At 45.4% G+C, this 27328-nt stretch overlaps 1 protein-coding gene across 7 annotated transcripts in view; it reads left to right on the forward strand.

Moving 5' to 3' along the window:
* The first annotated feature begins 1112 nt into the window (after window positions 1–1112).
* The window catches only part of LYPD6 (LY6/PLAUR domain containing 6), a 36381-nt gene continuing 10165 nt past the window's right edge, over window positions 1113–27328 (forward strand). For 3 of the 7 annotated variants that reach the window (XR_011680443.1, XR_011680444.1, XM_071435500.1), the window contains exon 1: window positions 5874–6026. Coding sequence is in view for 1 of the 7 variants with exons in the window: in XM_071435499.1 (XP_071291600.1) it covers window positions 2011–2437 (427 nt within the window). In the remaining 6 variants the exon portion in view is untranslated. Of the gene's footprint in view, window positions 2438–5872; window positions 6027–27328 lie in introns of those variants that run through there. The other 4 variants (XR_011680445.1, XR_011680446.1, XM_071435499.1 and 1 more) reach the window with 3 other exon arrangements.

Here is a 27328-nt window from a genome sequence, read left to right on the forward strand (position 1 = left end):
CCCAGCTCCTGCCCTCTCCATCCCAGTGCCTGCTCAGCACTGAGCTCTGGGCCTCCACGCCCAGCCCTGACTCAGTCCTGACACCCAGATCTGCTTTTTAAATCTCCTGCCCGAGAAGTTCCTGCTCCAGAACCACCCCAGCCCTGCTCCTGCAGCAGGGCAGGGACTGGGATCCTTCCCTGCCCTCACAGAGATTTGTTCCTTGTTCCCTTAAAGGTTTTCCCAAAACTTTTGATTCATTGCCTGTTCTTCTAGGCCTCATTCCAGTAATTTTTTCAAGTCCTCCACCCTCCAGCCTTTATCTGAATTTTGGGACACACTGAGGGGGTCTGTCCTTGACCCTGACTCAGTGCTCGATTCCACAGCAATTTTCATGCAAAAGCCTAAGAAATTTTTAAAATTAACATTTAAGCTTTATTAATCCAAAGAGGAAAACATGGGCATCTCCGAGATGCCATGTAGGTAAATAATAAGTGATTAATTCATTAATTTTGTAATTAATTAAGATTAATTAAGTGATTAATTGTGATTAATTAATTAATTTTCCGACTCACCGGTTTGAGTCAGACTTTGCAGCTTTTCCAGGGAGTGATCAATGTTTATGTCAATGGAGCAAATTTTAGGAAAAGGTTTTTCCTCCAGAGGGTTGTGGGGCACTGGAACTGCTCCCCAGGGCACGGGCAAAGCCCCAAGGCTGCCAGAGCTCCAGGAACAGTTTGGGCAATGCTCTCAGGAAGGATTTTTGGGGGAATCCTGTGCAGGATGATCCTTGTGGATCCCTTCCAGCTCAGGACATTTTGGGGTTCTGTGATGATGAATGAAATTGTGCAAAGGAGAGAACGCGCGGCAGGCAGCGCTCACAGCCCCGAGGTCAGGGACATCTCAGACCTGGCTGAGGGAGGTTCCATTTTGGAGATGCTCTTCCCATAAACACTGGAAGGGGAAGCAGGAGCAGCAGGGAGCAGGAAAGACCGGTGGTGCCCCCTGATTTGTGTGCTGCGAGTGAGAGAGAGGAGCTGCAGCTTCTCCCAAGAGCAATTCCTGCCTTTCTGAGCAGCTCGGCAGCCGGGGCTGATTTCATAGTAATGCCTTTTTTATGAATTGGTGCTTGGGCTGGTTTGAATATTTACTTTCTGGTTTGAATACTTGGTGGTTTGAATACTTGGTGTTTTGAATACTTGGTGTTTTGAATACTTTCTGCATGACTAATTAATGTCCCGAAATGAATTAAGCTGCGCTGTTAAACCTCGCCCTGTGTGCGCAAACTGCCCTTCTTCGACGTTTTTATCTCGGAATTCTCAGGGAGGGGGCATCGCCTGTTATCTAAAAGCCACTTAGCCGAGCTGAGATGTGATGTCACGCTCTGGAAAATACGTGGGGGTTTTTCGAGCTCAGCCTGCCGGGACACAGACGTGACTTGGCTGCGATAAACCTCATCACCGTCCTCGAGAGCTGCGAGCAGCAGAGAGAGCGAACCTGGCTGGGAGCTGGCAGCGGATGAGTCCCCGCGGGCTGGCGGCCGCAGTTTGGCTCGGGCGAAGCTTTGGGGAGCGCTGAGCCGGGATCAGCCGCTGATTCAGCCCGAGGGAGACGCTCCCGGCTGGAGCAGCGAGCCGGGGCTCCCCGTCACCCTCGGCAGCAGCAAAGCAGAACCGGGGAAAAAGGAAAAATAAAAAAAGAAATGGGAATGAGGTGATTCCCCAGGCTGGAACGTTTGTGCTTCGCTCCGGGATGGTGCTCGCTCCCGGCTCGCAGGATTCCTCTCCTTCCCGGCTGCTCACTCCCCGTGCTGTTGAACTCATCCGCTGCTACCCATAGGGTTTTTTCCTTCCCTCCTGGAGCACAGCCGAGCAGGATAACCGGCTGATTGTTTGATCTGTCCACACCAGCCCGGAATAAAATCTCGTTTTTAATGAAGCGCCAAGGAAAGCCGGAGCTCAGCACAATTCCCTGCCCGCCGGAGATCCTAATCTCGCCTTGCCGGCGGAGCAGAGCGGGCACTGCCGCTCCATGAGCCGGGCACGGCAGGGAGGCGAGCCCAGCCTGCTCCCGCATCCCTGGATCCGGCATTCCCGGATCCCGCATTCCCGGCGCCAGCGTCCCTGGATCCCGCACTCCCGATTCCAGCATTGCCGGCTCCAGCACTCCCGGCTCCCGCATTCCCGGACCCCGCATTCCCGGATCCCGCACTCCCGGATCCCACATTCCCGGATCCCGCACTCCCTGATTCCGCACTCCCGGATCCCACATTCCCGGATCCCGCACTCCCGGCTCCCGAACTCCCTGATCCCACATTCCCGGCTCCCACATTCCCGGCTCCCGCACTCCCTGATCCCACATTCCCGGATCCCGCATTCCCGGCTCCCGGGCTGCCCCGGCCGCCGAGGGAGCGATGGAAAATCCCTGAGCCAGCGCCTGGAAAATCCGTGCGGCAAAGGTACGTCCCTGTCTCTGTTTAACCCCCCCAAACCGCTTCTTTCTACCCCCTTTCCCTGTTCTTTTCTGTCTTGTTTTCCCTATTCTTTTCCCCATTGTTTTCTCCATTGTTACAGCGGAAAAAGAGATTATTATTTTTTTTTTTTTTTAGTCGAGAAGTCGCTCGGGTTGACACGTGCTTAGCAAAACAAACCCGTGCCTGTGTGGGGTTACGGGGGAAAATGTCCATTTTTCCCTCGCTCAGCCCCGGCTCGGCGATTCCAGCCGGATTTGGGGACCCCTCGCTCCCCTCCCGGAGCAGAACGGGTTCCCCATGGGGTGAATCCCGGGATGAGCCTCGGGGGGAGCCGGAGGGGTTTTCCAGGAGCCCCCCGTGTTTGGAACCCGCCCTTCCATTCCAACCCCCCCTTCTCCCCCCAGATTCCCGGTTTGGGGGGTCCCAGCCACAGGAGGGGGTTCCCGGGTGTGTTTGGCTCCCGAGAGGGGATGGAGGCGCTGCGGGCTGGTCCTGCCCCGCTCCCCAGTGCGGCTATCGCTACTTTTCATTTTAATTCTGAGAGCCTCTCCATGGAAATGGGGCTCTTCACAAGTTGTTTTCCGAATGAAAGCAAAGGGAATAATTCTATTTGTTGGGAGTAGAAGAGAGTCACGGTGCTGCTGCTGCTGCTGCTAAAGAGCTTCCTGATCTTCTTCTCTGCTATTTAAAAATGCTGCTTGCAAAAAAAAAAAAAAAAAGGAATATTTTAGGTTGGAAGGGATCTTAAAGCTCATCCCATTCCAATCCCTGCTGTGGGCAGAGACGCCTTCCAGTGGTTGCTCCAAGCCCCACCCAGCCTAGCTTTGGATTAAATTAAAAATTAAAAATTAAATGAATTTCATAGATAGATAACTGTGCTTCCAGTTGTAGCCAGTGTATGTGCTCTTTCCTGCTTCAGTGGAGGGAATATTACCAATGTCTTAATAATTACTACATTCTATTCCTAAACATCACTTGCCAATACAATGAGCTGGATAATTCTTTTCTATAGCCACATAATTTCTCCTATATTTTGGGAATTTTTACTTGGCAATGTACAGGGGCAGGTATGAAAACCTGCCCAAACTGTGGGAGTCCCTGCAGGAATATCCATCACTTTGGTTGATTTTTTCCAGTGTCAGGAGCCCGGGCTGCGGTTCATTTTTTAAAATCACTTCAAGGTTCATTTTCAGGCCACACCGGCTGCTGGGCTGATGGATTGGGAGCTTCCAGTGGGCAGAACTGGCACAATAAATGCGTTTTCTATATAAAAAATAATTATTCTGTTGCTTGAGACAGCTTGTTCAATGGGAATTGTTGTAAACCACAGCGATCCCAGTGGGAAGTGGGTGGAAACCCCTGGTGTGGCTATTAGCACACCTTCAGAACAACCTGTGCTGGATTTTTCCCTGCTTTTGTTGCTGTGGAAAAGCCATTTTGCAGCAAGATGGGAGGACCAGGCTGGCTCAGGTCTGGCGCTGGTGGTGTCAGGAGGTCAGGCCGGCTCCAAGCTCACGGAATCCCGCGGATCTCAGAGCCGTGCGTTATTTTCCTGCTGTGGAAACCCAGTGGTGCCCTTCCCTCTGCGACCGCTGCTGGAAGCAGCACAGGAAAATGCACATTTTGATGTTTTTGCCTGGCTGTGGTCAGCGCTGAGCTTGCAGGATTCAGCCCTGAGAGGGATCAGGGCTGGGGATGAGGTTTCTCCACCAGATCGGCGGCAGAACGAGCTGGGAGCAAATCCTGGGTGAGACAAACGATCCCAAAATGATTTAGCTCATTAGGACCGCTGGGACAAAATGATTCCCAACATCCACTCATTAGTTATGCAAACACCAAGGACGGGGTTTAGCCAGGCTTGCCCTCGGGTCTAACCCCGCTGCCTCCCTACAGCCCCAGGAGGTGCCAGCAGGGAGGGAATCCAGCCCTTCCCATTCCCACTGGATTTATTTTTTAGGCCAGGTGCTGACATAAAAACATCTGAAAAGTCCTCCTGGCCGCGTTACAGTGGGAGGCTTGTTCCCTGTAAATCTAAAACTTTATTTATGCGTCAGCGATCCGCCGGTTCCATTATTGGGCGCTCGCGTGTCTGATCTCCAGGGCTGATTTCCTGCCACTCTCTGGTGTAAAAGTAGAGGATAAGTTACAACAGAGCTTGGAAACTGAATAAATTATTTGCTTTCAGCTCTACTCGTCAGCAGGGCTGGGCTTTTCCAATGGAAACCCAAGTTGCATCCCACAATTTGCTGGTTAATCCAGTTTCTCACGGCCTGGATGAAAAAAGGGGTTTAAGGAGCACTAACAATAAATGCTGGGCGTCCCTCAAGATGAGTTTTAGGACCTGAGGGCAGGAAGTTCTGACCCCCCTCCTTTTCCTGCCCCGTTTTGCTTCTCGTGCCTGTCAGGTTGATGGGATGGGATGGGCAGAGCGAGTCCTTGGGGTCAATTGAGCTGAGCCCTGGGGAGAGCTGGAAGCGTCTGCTGGAGCTGCTGATGGTCTGGCTCCACAAAACTCACCCAGGGAGACCTATTTAGTGGAAATGGACTCATTTAGCTCAAAAACAAACTGTTATTTCAACCCTGGGGCGGGCCCTGGGTGAAAGGTGCCGTGTCTGCTTTGCTGATTGGGATCTGCCTCTGGAAAGGGATCCTGGCTCTCTGGGAACACCAAAGCAGGTGCCAAGGTTGGATTTCTGGGGGCTCTTTGCCACTCTGGAGACATTTTTACCTCTGACAATCCCTCCTTGTGGTGTAATTGGAGAGCAAGAGCAAAAGCACAAATAAATATATATGATTATGCCACCACTTTTTAAAGACTATTTTGAGTTCCATGATTTTTTTTTTGGTAGTTTGAATGACAAGACTTGCTGGAAATCCATCTTTTTTCCTACAAAGTTAATAACTCCTATTTTTTTTTTCCCCTGTCCTAGACCCATTTTGCCCCTGGCGAGTTTTCTGTGTTTTTTGTGGTGTGGTGTGACCTACTCAGAGAGGAGCAGAGCCCTTATCCCTCTGTGGCCATATGTTCCTACAAATCATCATCATTTTCCATCAGGGCTGCTGTTTGGGCTCTTCCCTGCCCACTTTGTTGTCCCTGGTTGAGTTTTTATAAATCTGCTGTGGAAATTTTACGGGCTCCACAGCAGAAATGTGTGTCTGGAGGCAGGACTCCTTCCCCACCAACAATGAAGTATTGTTAACCCAAATAAAAATCTATTTTGGACATCTGTACACCCAATAAACCCACGGTTTATCCCTTGGCACGTGTTAAAACGGGGGAAAAATCCAGTATAAACGGCCATTTGTTCATTGCCCAGTTGTGCCTACGTGATCCCAGCTCAGCCCCTGCTCCAGTGATTCCCTGTGAATCCACAATATTCCCATTTACGGGGCTGCCAGCAGTGCCAGGGCAGGGAGTTAAGAGCGGGGCTCTCTCCCAGGGGATGCTGCAGATGCTCTCAGCAGGAGCTGTGCCTCCTCCCCGGGCTTGGCTTCGCTGGAAAACGCAGGAAACCCTCAAAGCTGGCATGGATTTGGGATGATGACATAAAATATCCCTCCTGCTGCTCTGTCGGTGGGTATTCCTGGGCAAGCTCTTCCAGGGGCTTCCTGATTTTATATAAATTGTCAAATATTCTCTATTAGGTTGCTAATTATTCTATGTAATCTGCTAAATATGCTATACAAATAGCTAAAATATTCTATATAAATTGCTAAATATTCTATATAAAATGCTAAAAATATACAAATATTCCTGAGTAAGCTCTTCCAGGGGCTTCCTGATTTGATATAAATTGTTAAATATTCTCTATTAGGTTGCTAATTATTCTACATAATCTGCTAAATATGCTATACAAATAGCTAAATATGCTATACAAATAGCTAAATATTCTATATAAAATGCTAAAAATATACAAATATTCCTGAGTAAGCTCTTCCAGGGGCTTCCTGATTTTATATAAATTGTTAAATATTCTCTATTAGGTTGCTAATTATTCTATGTAATCTGCTAAATATGCTATACAAATAGCTAAAATATTCTATATAAATTGCTGAATATTCTATATAAAATGCTAAAAATATACAAATATTCCTGAGTAAGCTCTTCCAGGGGCTTCCTGATTTGATATAAATTGTTAAATATTCTCTATTAGGTTGCTAATTATTCTACATAATCTGCTAAATATGCTATACAAATAGCTAAATATGCTATACAAATAGCTAAATATTCTATATAAATTGCTAAATATTCTATGTAAATTGCTAAATATTCTATATAGTCTGCTAAATATGCTATAGAAATAGCTAAATCCTCTTTATAAATTCCTAAATATTCTATATAAACAGCCAAATATGCCATATAAATAGCCAAATACTCTTTATAATTTGCTAAATATTCTACATAATCTGCTAAATATGCTATAAAAATAGCTAAATATTCTATATAAATTGCTACATATTCTATATAAGTTGCTAGATATTCTATATAAACAGCTAAATATGCCATATAAATAGCTAAATACTCTATAGAAATAGCTAAATTTTCAATATAAGCTTCTAAATATTCTATATAAAATGCTAAGTATTCTATATAAACTGCCAAATATTCTACATGAACTGCCAAATATGATAGGAAAAGATGAGAGGAATTACCTCAATTATAATTAAAATTTTATCATGTTTTCCTTTTACGTCTTTTATTGGTTTAATGCCAATTATTCCTGTATTTTATCAAATTCTGGGTGGGTTTTATTTTGCATTCTCTTCCTCTACGAGTGCCTTGAATGGAATAACATAAATTCCTCTCATGGAATTCTGCCTGCAATTATTTCCTATCGGTCAGCCCTGAGCTTTTGTGTGGCTCTGCTTTCATCTCCTGAGCTGCTGTGCAGACAAATTCCGACTCTCAGGCAGGTGCCTGGCTCGCTGTGGGATGATCCCTGTGGATACTGCAGGGATTTGGCTGGAAAAATGGGAATATTTCAGCATCAGGCAGGTTGCAGAATTCCTGGGGTTCGTCCCAAGGAGGAAGTTAAGTGCTAAAAGAAAAAAACCCAAAAAAAGTATAAAACCAGATTAACAGAGGAAATTATTGGGATTCAGGATTGGTTTGCAGTGCAGGGAATAAAAGGACTCTGGAAAAGGGGAAGTCATGGAAGGGAGAGTGTTTTCCTGGTGGTTTGTATCCAGAAATGCTGAAGGCTGCACACTCCTAATCTTGCCTAATTTTGAGCTTATTAAATGTGGGTTTTAAATGCCCTGGGGCAATTTTTAAAAAGTCCTCAAAAGTTTATTTTCTCAGGAAATTTCGTGAACTGCTGCTGTTAGTCCTTATTTATTAATTAATTTATTTATTTACTCACTGATAATGTTCTCCCCTGAAATAGTTGGACATTTTTGACTCAGCCCCCGTTGCCTTTCACTGTTACCATTTCTTGGTCCAGGCAGAGATTCCCAGCTGGAATCACCTCACAGGGTGAGTCCAGTGTTTGCCAGCTCTGCTCCTGGACTGCAGCTGGGGCGATTGCAGCTCACTGTCCTTCTGTGCCATAAAATTCACACTTCTGTTACAGAAATCAGGGATTTTTGGGTCTGGCTGGTGGAGGGAAGGGCTTGACAAGCTCATTTTTGGTGATTAATCAGCTGTAGGATGGATTTTTAATCTAAATATTGTGTGTCTGGAGGAGAAGGTGGAGTAATGCCATAAATGTGTGCCACAAAGTCACCTGAAAATGAGGTTGGTAGGAAGGAAAAAGACAAACAAACTAAAATATTCTCCATTAAACCCCTGGATTTCTCTTTGCCAGCTGCTGCAGATTTCAATTTATTTGTTGTTACACATCGACAAACACAATTTTTGAATAAATAAAGCAAATTCCGTCAGGTTACTCTTCAGGCGTTATTTTTGAGGAATTCAATAAAACACTTTAAAAAAAAAACTTGAAAAACCACTTATTAAAATTTATTAATAAAATAAAATTGGGCAGATGTGCTTCAGCAGTGTTCCCAAAGAGCCCTGGTGGGACAGGGAACAATGGCTCTTGTCCCCAGAAGAATGGGAGCCCTTGATGAAATGTCAGCATCTCCAGGCCTCGCTCTGTGCATCTGCTGCTCAAGTCATGGGGTCTCGTGGGCTCTCCTGGCCAGAATCCCAAATGGCAGCACTTGGATTCCACAGCCCAAATATTGATTTAATGGGGGCTTTGCACTTTGATTCCACAGCCCAAATATTGATTTAATGGGGGCTCTGCACGTGCAGTTTATTTAGAGTTGATTTGTGTGTTTGTAGAAATGTTTGGGTGTCCCCACATAAGGCTTGTGGTAAATCTAAATATATTAAATAAAATAGACCATTTTAACTTCTAGATTTTTTTTTTAATGTATTACTCTGTTTTTTATACAAATTTGGCCAATTTTGTATATTTAAATATTTAATGGGGTTGAATTTCTTTTTGCATGTTTTATTTTCTCTACACCTACCAGGCTCCCTGTTTTTTGTGCACAACCAGCCTTTCCCTACCTCCAATATTTCACCACAGGGAGTTTGTTTTCCTGGGATCCTTGTGCTCCTTTAACAAGATTCTAAAGCCAAACCAGTGCAGGGCTGGATTTCATGGAAATCCCGCCTGCTTTTAGGGCTCTCCTTCTTCCCAGACGTACATTTGGGGCTAAACTGCCGAGGAAGCAGATGCCAGTCTGCAGATATTAAGAGTTAAAATCTCTTGAGATGTCTTCATGCTCTTAAGGAGCTTCCAGCCCTCTCCGGGAAGATCCAAGGGGCCGGCGAGGGCGGCGCCGGCGCGGGAGGAGAGGGTGAGCGCGGGGCTGGGACCCAGCATTGGGAACCTTCCATAAATACCAAATCTGGACCCTTGGGATGCCCACCGGGATTCTGTGGAGGTGTTTTCCAAGGAGGTTGTTTGGTGGTTCAGAGGTTTTTGGGGTATCCATGGAGGTAGGAATGTGGGGAGGTTTGTGGGGAGTGAAAACGTTGTGGGTCCGTCACATCCCAAGGAAAGTTCAAGTGGCCTTGTCGTCCTCATTTTACCTCCTGTCTCTGCTGGGTGATGAATGTCTGTCCATCCGTAGATAAATATACAAAAATTACATCTAAAATATCTGCTCTATCCACCTAAAATATCTATTTTATTCATCTGAAATATCTGTTTTCTATAACTCCATAAAACCTGTACACAAATACTGACATCTCCATATTGATCAGTTGGCCTCCGAGGGTGGAGAAGGTTTTAAAGTTGTTTTTCCAGCTGCATTCTAAGGATGGGAAAAAATAAGTTTCACTGCTGTTAAGTTGTTTTCAGCTTGTATCTGCCAGGCCATGCCCTGCTTAAACATTTAGTATGGTACAAAGCATCTTTGGGACATTTAACAATGTTTTTAAAATTAATATCACCATCTTCATATTTTTTTCCAGATAACAGAGATTTTAAACAGCTTTTACCTTGGGTTTAGATATAATATTTAAGTGGGAAAAAGGAAAGAGGTGGTTTTTCAGTGGTTTTTATCCTAGGGAGTGTTTTATTGTGGAATTGCTTTATGGAGAAAATTTTAATTGGGGCAACCAAGAGTGTTGTTAAATGAATGAATATTTACCTGCTTTGAGTTTTATATCCACTCAAATATTTGATCTGGAAATGACATTTGGTGTTGTTTGCTTTGGTGTTCAGACAACAAGGCCTTGGCTTTTTGGGACTGGCAAAATAAAAATCTTGAGCATGATCCAATTTAACAACAAATTCCCAGCAACCATCCTGGCCCCAAGGACACCTCATGCCCCGTGTCTGAGGAAGTTAATTTTTACAACTTTGGGTCTTATCCTGGTTTGTAATTCCATTTTTTTTCCACGGTTGGGACACTTCAGAGACACTCTCTTCCTTTCTCTGTTGGATTTTGGGAGTTTTTTTGGGTTTTTTGGTGTCTGGTGAGGTACTGATGGGAGTGCAAAGTTTCCTTGGCTGAGGTAGCTGGAGGATGGTCCCATCATGGAATGTTCACTGACCTCCCAACCTTCCCTTCCTTTCCAGCCTGGCCAAACGCCCTGATGGATGCAAGTGAGAAGTTGTGTAACTTGACAAAATCCTCTTTTCCCTAGGGAACCATACTGAAAATGGGATCTGAAGGATGAAAAAGGGGAAAATAAGCAACAGCACAGGCTGGATCCAGTTGCATTTTTCCCTGTCTGCAGTGAAAGAGGACTGGGGGAACCATGGGGTGGGATTTGGTGGTGGGATTTGAGGTGGGAACCCCCCATGGATGGAGCTGGGCCTTGTTTCTCCCCTCACCTTGAAAGTCTGCTGGCAGTAAAACTTTTTAGCACTTCTAATAATTGAAAAGTCCTGATTTCCTCGCTGGAATTAAATGTCTTTTAGTGGATTAGTTTGAATCACATCCACTAAGAGCTCGATCATCTGCCAGCCCCGAGAGTTGGGCCAAAGCTTTGTAAATTAATGAGCTCAAGGTGATTAGGACAGGTTGGGTGCTTTGGACCCTGCACCAAATTGTCCCCGAGCAAGGTGTGGAGCTCTGGGCGTCTGTCACTTCTTTTTCCCATTTTCATTTGGGTTCCTGGCCTGGGAGGGGGTTTTGGAAAGGGATTTTCCTGGCTTGGCTGCCAAAACCATGAAGGGAACCGTGTGATGCCACATGAAAATTACGTTGAGGTCCCAAAAGTAGAAGCAACATAATAACCACACTTGTAGCTGGGATAATTCCAATTCCAGTCTCAGTCCAAGGATATTTATCCTTGTATCCAGGATCAATCCACAGAATGTTTTATGGGAATATGAAACAACTGAAACCTCTGTGGGAAGGGGAGTTTAAGTCTTGCATCCATGTTTTTGTGTGAATGGAAAAATGTCTTTGGACAAATATGTTGGTACATCTTTATTTAAAGTGTGGGATTTGCACAGAGTTTTGTGGATAGTGGAGCATCTTCCCCATGGATTCTTGGCTCAGAGTCAAGGGGAGGAACTGAGCTTTTATGACCCAACAGGGCAAGTTGTGGGGATGGCTTTAGCACACATTTTATCCATAATTTCTTTCTAAAAATGTGGTAAATTGCAGTAAAATGTGGCTTTCCTTGGAGCCACATTTCCTTGGAGGTAGGGAAGACTCTGGTGTTTCCTAAACTCTCGGGTGATGGAATCTGAATTCCCACAGGTGCTTGTGGTCCCTAGGACAGTTTGATGGGTTTGAGAGTGAAGGCCTCATTCCCAAGGCTGATCCCACACCTGCCTGCTGCTTTGCATCCTGCATCTTCAGGAGATGAGAGCAATTCCAAACCTGAGTTTAGTGTAAACTCAGTTTAGTTTTTTTAGTTTAAAATTCCTGATGTGCGTTGATGCCCATGTTTATCTTCAGTTTTTCCTCCTGATCAACATCCATGGAGGAGAGCTGGAATTAGAGAATTCTCTCCAATCCAAACCATTCCATAACTCACATTATTATTGCTTTTCCAAGGAAGTTTTTCCTCACATTTCTTCCCGTGTTTCCCTGAGCATGGTTTGTGCTGTTGGGTATCAGAAGCTTTCTGGAGGGAGGATTATTTTCAAGGTGTTCTGTCCTGAAAAGATTCCATGTGCTTCCAGCAGCTGTCAGCAGGATCTGGGAGGGCTGGATGAGTGCTCTTGGGTCTGTCTGAGCTCTGTTTGTTGGAATTTTCATGTTGTTTTGAAGCGTTTTGGGTAAGAATTTAATATCTACTTGTTCTTTTCAAATCCAAAATTCCCGCAGCTCACCTGGCTGGATAATACAGCACTTCCTGAGCTGGTTTTGGGTCTCTGATGTGTAAAATTGGGCACTGAGGTTGCTTAAAGAAGACATCACCATCACCAGGTGGCTGCTGGTGGTGAGAGAGAAATCTCCTGAGTCCCTTCGTGGCTGGAACCTTCTGTGGCAAATCCTAGGGTGAGAATTTGGATTATCCCTCAGGTGAGACCCCACCTGCAGAGCTGCCTCAGGCTCTGGGCCTGACATCAGAAGGTTCTGGAGCAGATCCAGAGGAGGCCCTGGACATGCTCCAAGGCTGGAGCTCCTCTGGAGCCAGGCTGGGAGAGCTGGGAATGTTCCCCTGGAGAAGGGAAGGCTCCAGGCAGAGCTCAGAGCTCCTGGCAGGGCCTGAAGGGGCTCCAGGAGAGCTGGAGAGGGACTGGGGACAAGGGATGGAGGGACAGGAGCCAGGGAATGGCTCCCAGTGCCAGAGGGCAGGGATGGATGGGACATTGGGAATTGGGAATTCCTGGCTGGGCTGGGATTCCCAGAGCAGCTGGGGCTGCCCTGGATCCCTGGCAGTGCCCAAGGCAGCAGCCTGGGATGATGGAAGGTGTCCAGGTTGGAACTGGATGAGCCCCAGGTCCCTTCCCACCCAAACCATCCCGCTGTGGCTGGAGCTGCATCTCCCATCCCATTCCGTGTGCTTCAGGTGTGGGGATCGAGCAGCTCCTTGGGAATGGCTGGGCTGGGAGCTCCTGCCAGGACCTCTCTGTGTCTCTACCCTGATTCAAACTCAGACACATCCCAAAAGAGCCCACACTGGGTTTCTGCTCCAGAGCTGATGGGGTGATAAGATGGGAGCTGTGCCTGGAGCTGGACATTGAGGTTCCTATGAACCCTCAGGGTAGCACTGGAAAAATGCTCTTTTGTTCCCAGTTTTGCACAGGAAGCTCATTTTGGCTTCTTTTAATATCACAGCTCGATCTGGCAGGGAGTCAGAGCTTCAGCTCCATGACCTCATATATCTGGCACAGAGCGTGGCTTGGAGCTCCACAAAGCAGCCCCTGATAATAAATGAAAAATGTGAAGTATCTGCAAGTCTGTCATAACAGGAGAAGGTTGAACAGCACGTTTTTTATTTCTTCTCTTCCCTTTCGAGGTGAAAAATGAATTTTTCTGAGCTGTGATCAGGATTCCAGAGGATGAGCAAGACCGGGGGGGAAGTTCTGGGTTTTGCTCTGTCCCTGCTGTGGCTGTTGGGGCTGAAAATCCACCTGATCTCCCAGAGTGGTGCCTCCACCTCCACATTTATCAGGGAATTGGATATGAGGGCTGAATGAATGGATATTTTCATATTTATGTTCATATTTATGGCTGCCTTCCATAAATTTAGGAAGGGATCTTAAAGCTTATCCCATTCCAACCCCTGCCACAGGCACCTTCCACTATCCCAGGTTGCTCCAAGCCCCGTCCAACCTGGCCTTGGAATTTTACTTTATTTTTATTATTTTCCTTCCGGTATTTTTAAATTATAATTTACTGAAAAACCCTAAAACAAAGACTTAAAACATTGATTATTTCCTATTCTGAGGCAAACAATTTTCATGGCCAGACTGGGTGAAATTTTAGGATTTAAGGTGTGGAAGACACAAATTCCCTGCGGAGGGATGAGACTTTTCCTGCTTAACTGTTAATTCTGTTGCATAGAGGAGAAGGCCTGGATTATAAAAACAAAACCAAACTGTTCAAACTTCTCTTTGTTATTTTTATTTTTTAAAATTTATTTCTTTGACATTTTGACCTGGAGCAATGCTTTTGGTCAGGTGATTCTGGTAAACAAAGAGCCCACACCTGAGCAGAGGTGGGAAACTGTTCCCTAATTAATTCCTTGTGCTCCTCCCACTGCTGGGTGACTTTAAAGGAGCTCAGGGAGCTCCTGGTCCCTGGTTTGGTTCTGCTCACCTTATCCTGCTGCTCTGGAGCCCTTTGTTTCCCTGTTCTCTACAGAAAGGTAACTTTTTAATCACTTTTTGATTTGTGAAGGGTTTTTTTGGAGAAGATGAGGGACCTGGATGACAAAGGAGGAGTTGGGACTGCTCTGGTTGGGCTCCAGTGCTTGGGAGCCCAAATTAATTAATTTAGAAATTGTGGTGCTCAGAGCTGTGACCTCAGCTATGAGTTTATGTGTAGAGCTGCACTGGGGGTAGGCGGGGCCAAGATTTTGGGTGGATTCCAAGATTTCTGCAGGGTCTGGGTCCTGTGGGAGCTGCTCCCACTCAGGCTTTGCAGAAGGAGGCTCCTCTTCCTGATGCCTCAGGTTTTGGCTTTTATTTAGTTTTTCAGGCTCTGTGCTGCTTTAGTGTGCAGCTCTGAGCTTCACATTCAGTGCTGCTGAGCTCTGTGCACAGAGCAGGGAGACAAAACAATTCCTGCTCCAGCTGGGCACCAAGGACAAATGAGCCAAATCTCAGCCCAGAGCACAAACCCCGTGGGCTGGAGAGAGAAAAACAAGCAGGGTGGGACTGCAGGGGCTAAAGCTGGGATGGGACAATGAACTGCAAGGTGCAAATGGAGCAGAACTGATCCCAGGGACAGAGCCCGGGAGCGCTGGTGCATTTTGGGGCCATTTTGGTTCATCTTGGGTGCAGCCCTGGCTGGGCTCTGGTGCTGCCCAAGGTGGATCCATGGAGGAGATGCTTGGAATGAATCCCTGCTTTATTCTGGGACTCTGCCCAGCCCCTGCTCCAGGGCAGCCCCAAGGCATCACCCCCGCTCAAGGCCTCAGTGTCCCTCTGGAGTTAGGGTTTGAGGCCAGTGGGATTTCCTGCTGATTTCAAGGAAAACAGAGCAGCTGAAGTGTCTACTCCTGGCAATTTCTGGTTTTCATGTGGAAACCATTTATTTTTCACATGGAAACAATTTATTTTGAACTATATTAGCAAATCTTCCTGACTTCCACTGGGCAGGCCAGGCCAGGGCCTCACCACCCTCACAGGGGAGGTTTTTTCCCAATATCCCACATAATCCTCCTCTCTCTCAGTTTAAAGCCAAAAGTTGTGGCTGCCTCTGGATCCCTGGCAGTGTCCAAGGCCAGGCTGGATGGGGTTTGGAGCCCCCTGGGACAGTGGAAGGTGTCCCTGCCATGGCAGGAGTTGATTGGGATGAATTTTACATCCCTTCCAACCCAAACATTCCGTGATTCCTTGGATTTTATATTATGATATTAATCATTATATTAAAATATAGGATAGTTATAATAATATGCAATTAGATGTCACAATGAATTATAATATTTTCATATGTAATCATTGCAACCAGCTCTGACACACTGGCACTGCCAACTGCAGGCCTTCATTTCCACCTATGACCAGAGCTGACTTCACTCCTGAGTTGGCTGGAAGTGCTGAATGATCAAAGAAAGAAGAAAATTCCTTTTTCTAAACACCTTCCTTCCTTTATTTGTTTGAGATGTTTACATAATTAGACATCATGGAAATTAAAGCAGTGTTTCAGTGCCAAAAACTCTCTCTGCTGGTGAGCCTGGTCATTGATATTAGGAAGTAATCTATATTTTTAACTATAATATCCTTGGAAAGGCCATCATTCCCAAAAGGAATCCTGACCTGATTATTTTTTCCATGAGGCCTCAGTGACATATTAAAAAAAAATTAATTAAAATAATGGCACAAAAAAATAATTTGGAATTCCTTTTATCACACCTGTTTCCATGTATCCTCTGGACCAGTGGGATTTTTGAATTTCCAGCCTATTTTCTAGTCTGTCTGTTGGCTTTAGGGAGCAAATTTTCATCATGCTTTAATCTAGGCTGGTTTTTTTTCTTTTCTGTAATGTTGTGGACTGGCCAGGTTGTGCTCTCTGCTCTGTCTTGCACTGGCTGTGCTGATCCAGGGGCAATCCTTTGGTATTCCCAAAATTCCTACACCCTTCTGGAGGTGGTTTCTCAATGATTACGGGGCTAAAAAAATAAATATAGTAAAATATAATTATGTCAGCATATTGCTTGAGTTGGGAAACAAAACCATACAAAGCTTTGGTTCAAATATTTTAAATTTAAATGGGTTTATTTTGTCTTAAATATTCCTTTGTGTTTGTTGAGGTAAAACATGGAAGTGTTGTGGAATGACTTTCTTGGAAGCCTCTTTTCTCTCAAGGAAAAGCAGGAAGAGGTGCCCTTGGAGGGTCATTATTTACAGTGGAATTTGTTACTGTCAGCATGGAAATAATTGGCAGAAAAGGTCAATTTGTGAGAAATCAGCAGCTGAAAAATCTGAGTATTTTCAACATTTCCCTGGTCAGACACAGATTGCTCCATGAATTTGGGGCAGGATGAGAGCGGAGATCAGATCTAATGGAAACCAATAAATAACAGGGAACACGTCAGTGGTGATGCAGGGAAAGTTATGGATTGTGGCCTGTGGAATTCCAGGTGATTCATGGGGGAAATGAAGCCATGCTGAAATCAGGGGCCACATTTTGGGAATGTTTTGTGCTTTTAGCATGTTCTGGAGGTGAGTGTTTGAGGCAGATGAGTCGGAGCACGATTTTGAGGGATTCTTCATATAAGATAACATCTCTGAGCAGGCAGACTCCTGAATTCCTGGTGATGTTCCAAAAAAACCTTGGGAAAGTGGACTTGGTCATGCCAAGGGGATGAGGCATTCAGCATGGGGCAGGGCAGATGAGGAGAGGTTTAAAGTTTAATTAACACCAAGGAGGGGTTCGGTTTTAATTGATGTGCCACAAAAAGCTTCTGTTTTCCTCATTTGGTTATGGGGTGAGGTGGAAAGAGATGTGGGGGCCTAAAGGGGCTCCAGGAGAGTTGGAGAGGGAATTTAGACAAGGGATGGAGAGACAGGACACTGGGAATGGCTTCCACTGCCAGAGGGCAGGGATGGATGGGACATTGGGAATTCCTGGCTGGACTGGGATTCCCAGAGCAGCTGGGGCTGCCCCTGGATCCCTGGAGGTGCCCAAGGCCAGGCTGGAGCAGCCTGGGAATGGTGGACGGTGTCCCTGCCATGGCAGGGGGTGGAATTGATGCCTTGAGAAGGCTTCTAAAGAACAAAGTTAAAGAATAAAGCAGGGATTCATTCCAAGCATCTCCTCCATGGATCCACCTTGGGCAGCACCAGAGCCCAGCCAGGGCTGCACCCAAGATGAACCAAAATGGCCCCAAAATGCACGAGCGCTCCCGGGCTCTGTCCCTGGGATCAGTTCTGCTCCATTTGCACCTTGCAGTTCATTGTCCCATCCCAGCTTTAGCCCCTGCAGTCCCACCCTGCTTGTTTTTCTCTCTCCAGCCCACGGGGTTTGTGCTCCTGGGCTGAGATTTGGGTCATTTGTCCCTGGTGCCCAGCTGGAGCAGGAATTGTTTTGTCTCCCTGCTCTGTGCACAGAGCTCAGCAGCACTGAATGTGAAGCTCAGAGCTGCACACTAAAGCAGCACAGAGTCTGAAAAATATAAATCTAAAACCTGAGGCATCAGAAAAGGATCACCCTTAACGTCCTTCCAACCCAAACCAGTCTGGGATTCCATCAAAATTGTTCCAAGCACTTGTGTTTGTCTCCATCCTGAACATCCCATCCCCTTCCCAGCTCAGCTCCTGCTCCCTTTCCCTGCTGATCTCAGGCAGAGTCCAGCCCTTTGTCCTGGCTCCTGGGTGTGGTTATTGTCCTTCACTCTCTTGTTTTTTATGTTTATTTTCATTTTTTATTTTTATATTACCCAAACCAGGGTTTTCCATTCTCATGGGCGCTGGGTGTTATCCCCGTGACCCTCAGGATTTATCTCATGAGCATTCCAGGAAGATCCTCAATTGTTTTCAGGCCCCTTTTCAGCTGAGCTCATTTTTAGGAAGCTGTATTCATGCCAGCATGATTTTTGCCACAAACCAGAAATATTCTGCCTATTGTGAATAAAATGCTGTTATTTTGGAAAAATTTCCTCTATCCAGGCACTGTAGTTTCAGGAAAATTAACTGTTTCTATCCTCAGGCACTGTTGTTATTTGCAGTTAACCCTGAATAAACACAGCAAATAATCCATGAGCTCCAGGGAATTATTTCTGGTGGGTTGAAGCAACAATTGGATGAAAAAAATAAACAACCCCAAAACCCCCTAAAACCCACCAAAATAACTGAAAAAACAACAACCAAATAATCCTTTTGTGACATTGCTTTAAAATTATAAGGTTTGTTTTGGGGTGAAATCCACCAGAATGAGAGCCTGGTTCTCTGCTGGCAGAACTGTTGAGTAGCTTGGTTTATTTTATTTATTAAATAAATATTAAATAGATAATTAAATTATTTATTTCTTAAATAAATATCACTATTAAATAAAAATTAAATTAATTAATTAAATTAATCTATTTACTCTTACTAAAACCAAATTTGTGCCTCAGCTTTCTGACCTGCTGGCAGACAGTTATGGGTCACAGGAATATTTTCCTGTTTAGCTGTGGAACATAACAGGATTTTTCAATATAATATTGTGATGTGCTCACACTTTTCACTATGTGATAAATACACATTAAAATTGATTGACAGTGTTTATCTACAAGGGAAATGCAGGGAGGGTAATGAACTTGTGCAAAAATTGAATTAAAAATTAAATCTACAAGGAAATGGGTGCTATGGGAGTGAAACATCCCTGCTTATTGCTGGAGTTTTCTGCAGTTAATGCACTTTATAAATAGCTTCCTCCTAACTGAACTTGGAACAGCAAAATTGTTCGTTTTAGCATCAGAAAAATGAATTAAGATGAATTCAGTTATTCAGAGTATTTGGTCCATCTGTACATTGTAATGACATAAATGAAAGGGAGTGACTTTCTGCACAAGGGTAAAGAATTTTCTGTGGGAAGGCACCTACACTGCTCAGCTTTCCAGCACGTTTATGTGATAAAAATCAGGGAGAAATCCAAAATTTCCATCTCAGGAATATCCACTGAGACCCCTCATCGTGGTGTTGGAAGCTTGAAACCATCCTGGGAGCAGTGGCTAAAATGGGGATGGAGTTTTACAGATTTCCATCATGCTGGGGATGAGTTTTCTCTTAGTCTTTTTTTCATCATCAAGTTGGAAAAATAAAGGAATTCAATGGCTTTTTCTGTAAGGAAAAGTGGCAATTAATTGGCCTTGGAATTCAAATAACACTGGAAATTCTTATGGGGCAGAGGGTTTGTTTTGGGTTAGGCTGGGTTTTGTTTTTCTGGAAAAACGAATGAAAATCGTCATGAATTAAGGATTTGTTTACTCCATGGATTAACTAGACAGCTGAAAGTACATTAATTAGTCAGCTCTCGTTTGGGTATATTGCATATTATTTAATGATATGTAGCTTTTCTAATTTATACCAAAATAAAGCATACATTAAAGCTGGAGTAGGATAACTTTACTCAAAGTTTTTGGAGGAAAGTATCTGAAATTTGGTGTCACCGGATAGAAAATACAAAATTAGATTAATTTTTCTCTTTAAATATAACTAATTATGGCAATTTCTGCCAAGAGATTTACGACAAAATCTGTCACAGTCCTTATGGAGCAAAGGGTGGCAGCAGAAATGATAAAATAGAACAAGAAACTCTTATTTATTTGGATTCACACAAACATGAGCTACTTTATCAAGATAAACATAGGAATGAGGTACTTATCTAAAGGATCCTTGTACGAGGCTCGGGTCCTTGGTCATGAGATTTTACGGAGATGTTGGAATTGTACAGCTGGGAATGGCCTGGCCATTCCCAATTCCCAGTTATTTCCCTGAGGGTTGCCGTGGCATCTTCTGCAGCCTGGTTTGAGATGTGCTCTTTGGACGTGTGGAAAGCAGAGGTGTTGTCCTCCTAAGTGTCCCCTCCTTTTGTGGCTTCCCTGGATTTTTGGTGCCTTGTGCCAAAGGGAATTCGCGCACGGGTCGGGAAATAAAAAATGGGATGAACTCGGGGTGAACTGTCAGGGGAAGGGAGCCCTTCCATGGCCTCATCCCTGCGTGTCCAGGGCTGGAAAAATGACACATGGTGTTCGTTAACTGCTCCATGCATATGTTAAATTATTTGGGGGGGAAAACACGGCATTACAGCGGGAATAGGGAAAACCGGGATTCGTTAGTGTCGCATAACTGAGGGGAGGCAAGGAATAATAACAGTGCAATCAGTGCTGGGTCAGAACGCTCCTCAGAGGGGAAAAGGCTGAAATTTTGGCTGTGTTCATAACAATAAAGCCTCATTTGTGCGAGGTGACGTTGGCGGGGCCGAGCCGTGGCGCCGCGCAGAGCGCGCTCCGGGCGCGGCTGTGGCTCGGTGCCTAATCTAGCATGGCAAATGTGCGAGGTGATGTCCCAGAGGAACTGTCACAAATCCCGCCGGAGAGGCATCGGGAGAGCGGGGACACAATGGTGCAGATTGATGTCTGGCTTTATTAAAGCACAGTTTGGCGCAGGAGGGACAAGCTCCCCCTTTCATGTCCCCGTCAGCCTCTAATCAAAGAGTTTCTTATCAATACTTCTGGCGCAAAGATACTGAATGCAGAATTGCAGGGAAACGGGGAGGGGGGGAAAAAAAAATATCTTTTGGAGGTGCCCTTTTCACCAATTAGATCTGGAGATGTCACTAGGCTGGGGTTTAATTTGGCCCGAGCACGCTTGGTTAATTGGGTAGAACTCATTTTTGTAATCAGGAGGGTTCGGAGCTTTGGTGCTCTGCTTTGGCCTCCCCCCAATTATTCCCTGTAACAGTCTCACAGCCAGAGCCAGAATCCTGCCTGTTGGAAAATGATGGGATTGTTTGGAGACCTATTTTCCCCATCATCCCAATGACTTTCCCTTGTCATTTTTTACTACTTGAAATATTTGTTGCTGTAGCACAAATAAAATGCTCCAGGAGTTTACCCAGGATGACCATGGACTCAGGAGCTGTTCCTTTGATCCTTTATAAATACTGAGGATCCTCCTGCTCCTAAGGTTGTCCCAATTTTCTTGACTTAGTAAAAATTTAACCTTAAAACCTCATCCCATTCTGTTTAAAATGCTACAGGCTGACACATGGTCTAGAAAAGTGTTTTCTTGGTGGGTTTCATGCCTTGGTTGCAGCTTAGATGATTTTCCAGCTCTTGTCATAAACACGGAATACATTCTCCTGGGGTTTTTTTATTTCCCTTGTTTCTTTGGCATTGTTTTGGCTTCATTTCATTTGCTCACACTGCAATATTCTTTCCCTTTTTCCCAGTAACTGGGATGCTCTTGCTTGGTTTAAGTAGGAAAGATGGTCCAGGATGGTCCGAATTGCTGTTTCCACACAGAACAAAATTTAATTTCGTGCATAGACTCTGTTCCTTGGGATTTCGTTTTGTTTGTTCCCAGGAGAACATCACTACCCTGCCCTGTTCCAGTGCAGTCACCAACCCTGGACCAGCAGTCACAGCCTCCCTGTCCTGAAATTCCTCCCCTGGGTGTTCCCCTTCCTCCTTTTGCCACGAGAGTTTCCCGAGGCGGAGGAAGGCAATGTGTGATCCACAGAAATCCCGTCCCTGCTTTGGGAAGAGGAGCCCTTTCAGCTGCCCCAGCGACCTCAAATATTTATTTAGGGAATAATTTAGCTGCTCTCCTGCCCTTGGCCACTGGAACTCAGCAACTGGGGGTTTTTGCTTCCTATTAGCAGGAAAATCCCAGGATTTCTGTGCTCACGCATGGTTTCCTTATCCTGTCTGTGTGGAGCCGGGCTGTCTGGGGGCTCTCCGTGCTCTGAGGTCAGCCTGTGTGCTGAGGGGCTTCCAGAATTCCCAAACTGAGCAAAATCCTCATCTCCCACATCCCCCCAGGCTTTCTGCCCTTCTTGACTCTGTTGCAGGTTGTGCAAAAACCCAGGAATGGGTCTTGAAATGGTTTGTTGGATCATCCATGTCCCTTTTCCTGCTGATTCAGAGGTGTTCATGGTCATGGGTTTGAATATTCCATGTAATTTAAAGGAAGGAAAAGTGGTGTCCCTGCACCACACTCATGGAGTAAAATGGGAATGAATTATGTCTAACTTGGAATATTTCACCTGCTAAACTTGACAATTAATTTGCAGAAATTATATTTTCCTATATTGTGGCTGAATTTTAAGTTCACTTTTCCCCCCTGTCATTAATGCCAAATATCAAGTGTCTTAGATATTCCAGTAAAATATATTTATTCCATCCCTGTGTTTTTCTGAAGCCTAACTATCCTGAGGGTAAATGGAAGTGACGTTTTACCCCAAATCATTAAAAGATGGAAGGATTTAAGAAAAGTTTCACTGGTGGGACTGAAAATATGAGTGATTCATGTTGAAAACAGAAGCCAAGTGCTGGCTGTAAAATAACCTTGGAATCACATCCTGTGAAAGATTAAATTGCATCCGAGGGAAGGCGGCGTGAGAGGGAACATATTGTCCCCCCCTTCACTTCCCCAGGTCCAGGGCTTTTAGCTCAATGAACTCCAGGCTTTGTAATTAGCAGCAAGGCGATTAGATGGGCCACGTTCCTGGGAGTAATTAGTGCACTAATTGTGTTTGATTGTTTAATTACTCTTGCTCGCTGTAATTGAGGAGAGGCAGCGAACCCCTCTGTGAGAGCTCTGAGAGGTTCCTTGGATACAAGAGCTTTGCTACATCCCATTTTATGGGGAGGGGGATGCACATTTAACCGCTCCTGGGGTGAAACTGCCAAGAAAATCCCCTAAATGGCATGTGGAAAAAAGCTGGATTTGGAGGCAATTCATAAAAGTTCCAGGTTTTTTTCATAACCTTTTCACGTGTGTGGTGGGAACCAAAAGAAATAAATAGAATAGACACAAGAAGGCTGAGCAGGATAAAGGAGAAGGGGGAAAAAGGCAATTAGAGCTGGAGAAGTTGCAAATAGTCCTTGGGATTGTTGTCTGGGATCCAGCACAGCTGCCAGATGGAAAATGTTCCATCGCCATTCTGATTTGTCTTTGGACAGTGATGACACAGGCAGAGATTTGGGCTTGGATTTGGAAGCTGGAGGGAGATTAAAAGTAACCCAAATATTTTAAATTCAGTCGTGAAAAGTCAAACCTGTAGCTTTGTGTGACCTGGAAGAAAGGCAGGAGGAAAATCTGCAGAGTTGTTTGGCAAAGTCACCTTGGGGAAATGCATGAGGGAATTCCTGGAGGGAAGACTCTGCCTCCAGGAACAGCTCTTCCAGCCTCATCAGGCTGCTCAGAGTTCATGGCTTCATTTCCCACTGAGGAATCATCACCCTAGGGCAGAGGGAGGATGGCCCAGCAGAACAGAAACAGCCTTGGTGGTTTCTCACAGATGGCACTGCCTGGCTGTGCTGTGATTGCTGCTTTAGGCCTCAGAAAGCCTCCTGCCACTGAGAGGGAAATTTCCCTGGCTTTTGCTGGCTTGTTTCACTCAGGGAAAAGTTGCTTTAGGGAGCTCTGAGATAGAGGCCCTTCCAAGGGGAGGGATAAGAGGAAATGTCAGGATGAAATGAGTTGGGACCTTGTAGGAACTTGGAGGTGTGGCCCAGACAGCAAGGAGGAGATGGAGGAGGAAGGTTGAGATGAGCTGTCAGCAGAATCATCAGCCTCCTCTTGTGAGGGACAATCATCAGCCTCCCACCAACCAGGCAACTTCCCACTGCCCTGGAGGGAGGGAAATGCTGCATCTCCCCCGGGAGCAAGGTGGAGGGCCCTGAACACCACAACCTGTGCCGTACTTATGTGAGGAGAACCACAGAAATACCCATGAATCAGGAATTCCTTCCTGCCTGGCTTTGGCTGAGTGTTTGCATGGAAAGATTTGGTGTCTGACTCCCTTTTTTCCCCCTTTTTAATCCTTCCTGGAATGGTGTTTTTACTGCAAACTTGCAGCTGGATTTGGTCATGGTCAGCCAGCTGAGCCTGAGGAGGACAGAAGGGACAAAGCCATCCTTTACAATAACTGTCCCCTCCATCAACACTTCTCCCCTAAACCCAGAGCCCTGATATCCGGCCTCCTCTCCGGGGAGGGTTGGGACCTTCCATTGTCCCCAGCACCGGAGCCAACGAGGCCGAGATGTCCCCTCCCTAATGAGACCTGACAAGTGGGCAACTGGGCTGCAGCTCGGGGCCTCCCATGGCTCATTTGCACCGTGGTGGCGCAAAGGCCAGGCCTGAGTAATCCGGAATGGGAACTGTAGGAAAGGCATTCTGTGCTGTTCTTGTGAGCCAGCAAAGGCCTCCTGAGGATAAGGAAAGGCCCATATCTCTCCTGAGGAAGACACCAAGGTTGTCACCATGGAGAGGTGATGAAGGAGAGAAAGTTAAGAGAGACAGACTCCATCTGGCTCACAGAATGATGTGGCTCCTTGTTCACCTACTGAGAACTTGGTTTCTTTCTTACAACCAATGGGCAGTGAATGTGTCTGTTAAGTAAATGTGGATATCTTGAAAAACTATAAAAGCAGCATGTTGCTCAAACAAATCCCTCTCTCTTGCACCCTTCTGATGGAGCCTTGGTACTTTGTGCTGTGTCACACTCAGGGAATGGCCTTCCCATCTCTGAGGTGCCACTGGAGTGAGGCAGATGGACTTAACAGGGATGGGATTTCTGTGCCAGCGCCCAGGCCCTCTCACACACTGGCTGCATGATCCAAAAGATCCAAACCCAAACATGGGACTCGTTCTCAGGTTCTGTGCTGCTCAGAGTGCCCCTAAGATGTGTCAAAAATTCTCTTTTCCCAGCCTGGTGCTCAAATATGGAGTCAGAGCTCCTCAGTTCTCGGTCTCAAGGTTGTTTATTGTTCCTTATCTATAAAATTCTTTCTCTGACATGCCCAGGTCTGCTCAGCAGGACAGACAGAGGCACTCTGCCTGCCCTGGGGCTGTGTTATCTTTTTATACTAAAAACTATGGGTACAATATTTACAATGACTTCCCAATACCCATCACCTGTGTTAGACAGTGAGCTTCTACTCTAAACCAATCCAAAAGTGCCACCATCACAGCAGGAGATGGAAGCCAAGAAGAAGAAGGAGAAAGGCTGGACATGCCCAGATTCCTCCATCTTGCCCCCTGAACCCCCATTCTAAAAATCCCAAAAATCTATTTTTCACCCCGTGATAAATTCACTATCATTCTACTTAAACTGTCCTGGCTTGTAATCCTTCATGTAAAGGTTGGTAATTGTTTTTTTCCAAGGGCTAAATCCAAGGCATAGGGGTCTGGGGCTCTGCCAAGGTCTCTGATCCCCCTGGGCAGGGTCTCGAGCCCTCCAGGGCAGCCAGGGGAATTTCCTGGGTTCCCACAGCTCGTGTGACCGTGTCCCACCACCGCATTCCGAGCGGGCCGTGCCAGCTTCCGTTAGGTTGGGATGAGCGCTCGGCCCTGCGCAAAGAGCTGAGGGAATTCTGAGGGAAAAAATATCTTCCCGTGCCTCCCATCTGCTCTGCCAACAGAGGTTTAGCCCTGGAGTAGGGGGTACTCCACCAATAATTCTTGAAAATAAAACTTTTGTACAAAGTTTGGCTGTTTTGGCTGAAAGTTCTGGATGAATGGGGCTTGGGAGTGAACAAAAATGCCTTTATGCCCTTGGTGAAGCTTCTTAGGGCTTATAGGATTCTTAAGGAGAAGCTGCCATTGTAGAAAATAAGAATTTTGTAGGATTTTGGGAACCAAACCAAATTTTTGCAGGTTTTAAGACAGTGCATCCATATCTATATATCTATATTTATATCTCCTTCCTTACATTTTATTTTTATGTGTGAGTGTAACACCAGAGAAAATGAGCGTGCTGAACATTGAATTAATATATGATTAATTGAATATTTAATATATCATTATTGGATATTGAGTTCTGAAGTATTTAATAGTACTTTAATGCAAAGTATTTTTGCTGCTCCACTCTCTGTAATCATCATTACCTTAAATGTCACCGAATATTTGCCCCCTGAAAGACAGAACTATGTATACCCCTGTGTTGATACTCAAAATATTCATGGAATATTAAATATTTGGGTTTCTGGCACTGGGTCTTTCCATGTTTGCAGAATTTCCTGGTTTTGCCCTACCTGTGTGTATGGATGAGCAGGTGCAATGTGCTCATGGTGACAATGATGGTGGCAGGTGCTTGCTACATAAGGACTTCCCTAAATTACATGGTTTTGAATTTTGGCCCTGCTTGCCTTTCTCTGGACAATGTTCTAACCCAGAGGATTTTAAAATTGCGATTCTTTGCCTGTAATTAAACCTGTTTCAAACAGAAAACGGAGGTGGGGCAGTGAATTCTCTCCCTTCATTCACGGTTTCTTGCCACTCATTAGGAGCCGGCAATTAAGGTCCTTGCAATTACCAGAGCAAGGATGTGGATATTTTTAGGGAGCAGCTGGAGGGTTTCTGGCACCAGCCACTTTTCCAAAGTGATGGCTGAGTGCTGCCACAGAGGATTTGGAGAGGGGCTGGGTGAGCAGTTGGTCCCACAGAAGGGACACTGGGAAAACCAACGTCCCCAACTGCAAGGCTTTGATCAGTTCTGCAAAACAAAAGAGTTTTGTGCTTCAGATGAGCAAACCCAACAAATTCTTGTCTCTCTGGGAGGAATTCCTGCTGTTATTTCAACCTTGCTGTGCTTTAACTTAAAGTATCACGGTGATGGTTGGATGTGATGATATTGGAAGTATTTTCCAACCTTGATTCCATGACTGTTTGTCCTTTATGTTGATAATTTGTTAATTGTTGATGAGAGTTGGAGTTGAGCTGTGATGAGCTCCTCTTTTTGGGATGTGAATCCTCATTTTCTGGTGCTGTAGCTCAGGATCAAATCCTCAGTTTTTGCTCCTGATGGTCTCACTGCAAACTGCTGATGTCTTAAAATGAAGAGTGGGGCATGTGAAACCTTCCTGGTGTTGTTTGGGATGAAAAAAATAGTCCCAAATTCCAAATTCTGCCTCCAGATCCTGCATGGACCCATTTCTTTCATCTTCCACGTGGCTGGGAGAGGTTTGTTTTATTTCCTGTCTGCTTCTAATCAGGATTTCATTCTCCCCTGGCGGAGAAGGATCAATGGAGTAAATCCAAAATTCCCTCTTCATAAGGTTAAAGCAACAAAGTTTAAAGCACCGGGCTGTGTGTTATCTTTTTTCCTCATGTTTTTTTTATGGATTTCACT

Source organism: Agelaius tricolor, unplaced genomic scaffold (genome assembly GCF_023055355.1).
Source record: "Agelaius tricolor isolate 1412-34295 unplaced genomic scaffold, bAgeTri1.0.p SCAF_10, whole genome shotgun sequence".
NCBI classification, from domain to species: Eukaryota; Metazoa; Chordata; class Aves; order Passeriformes; family Icteridae; genus Agelaius; species Agelaius tricolor.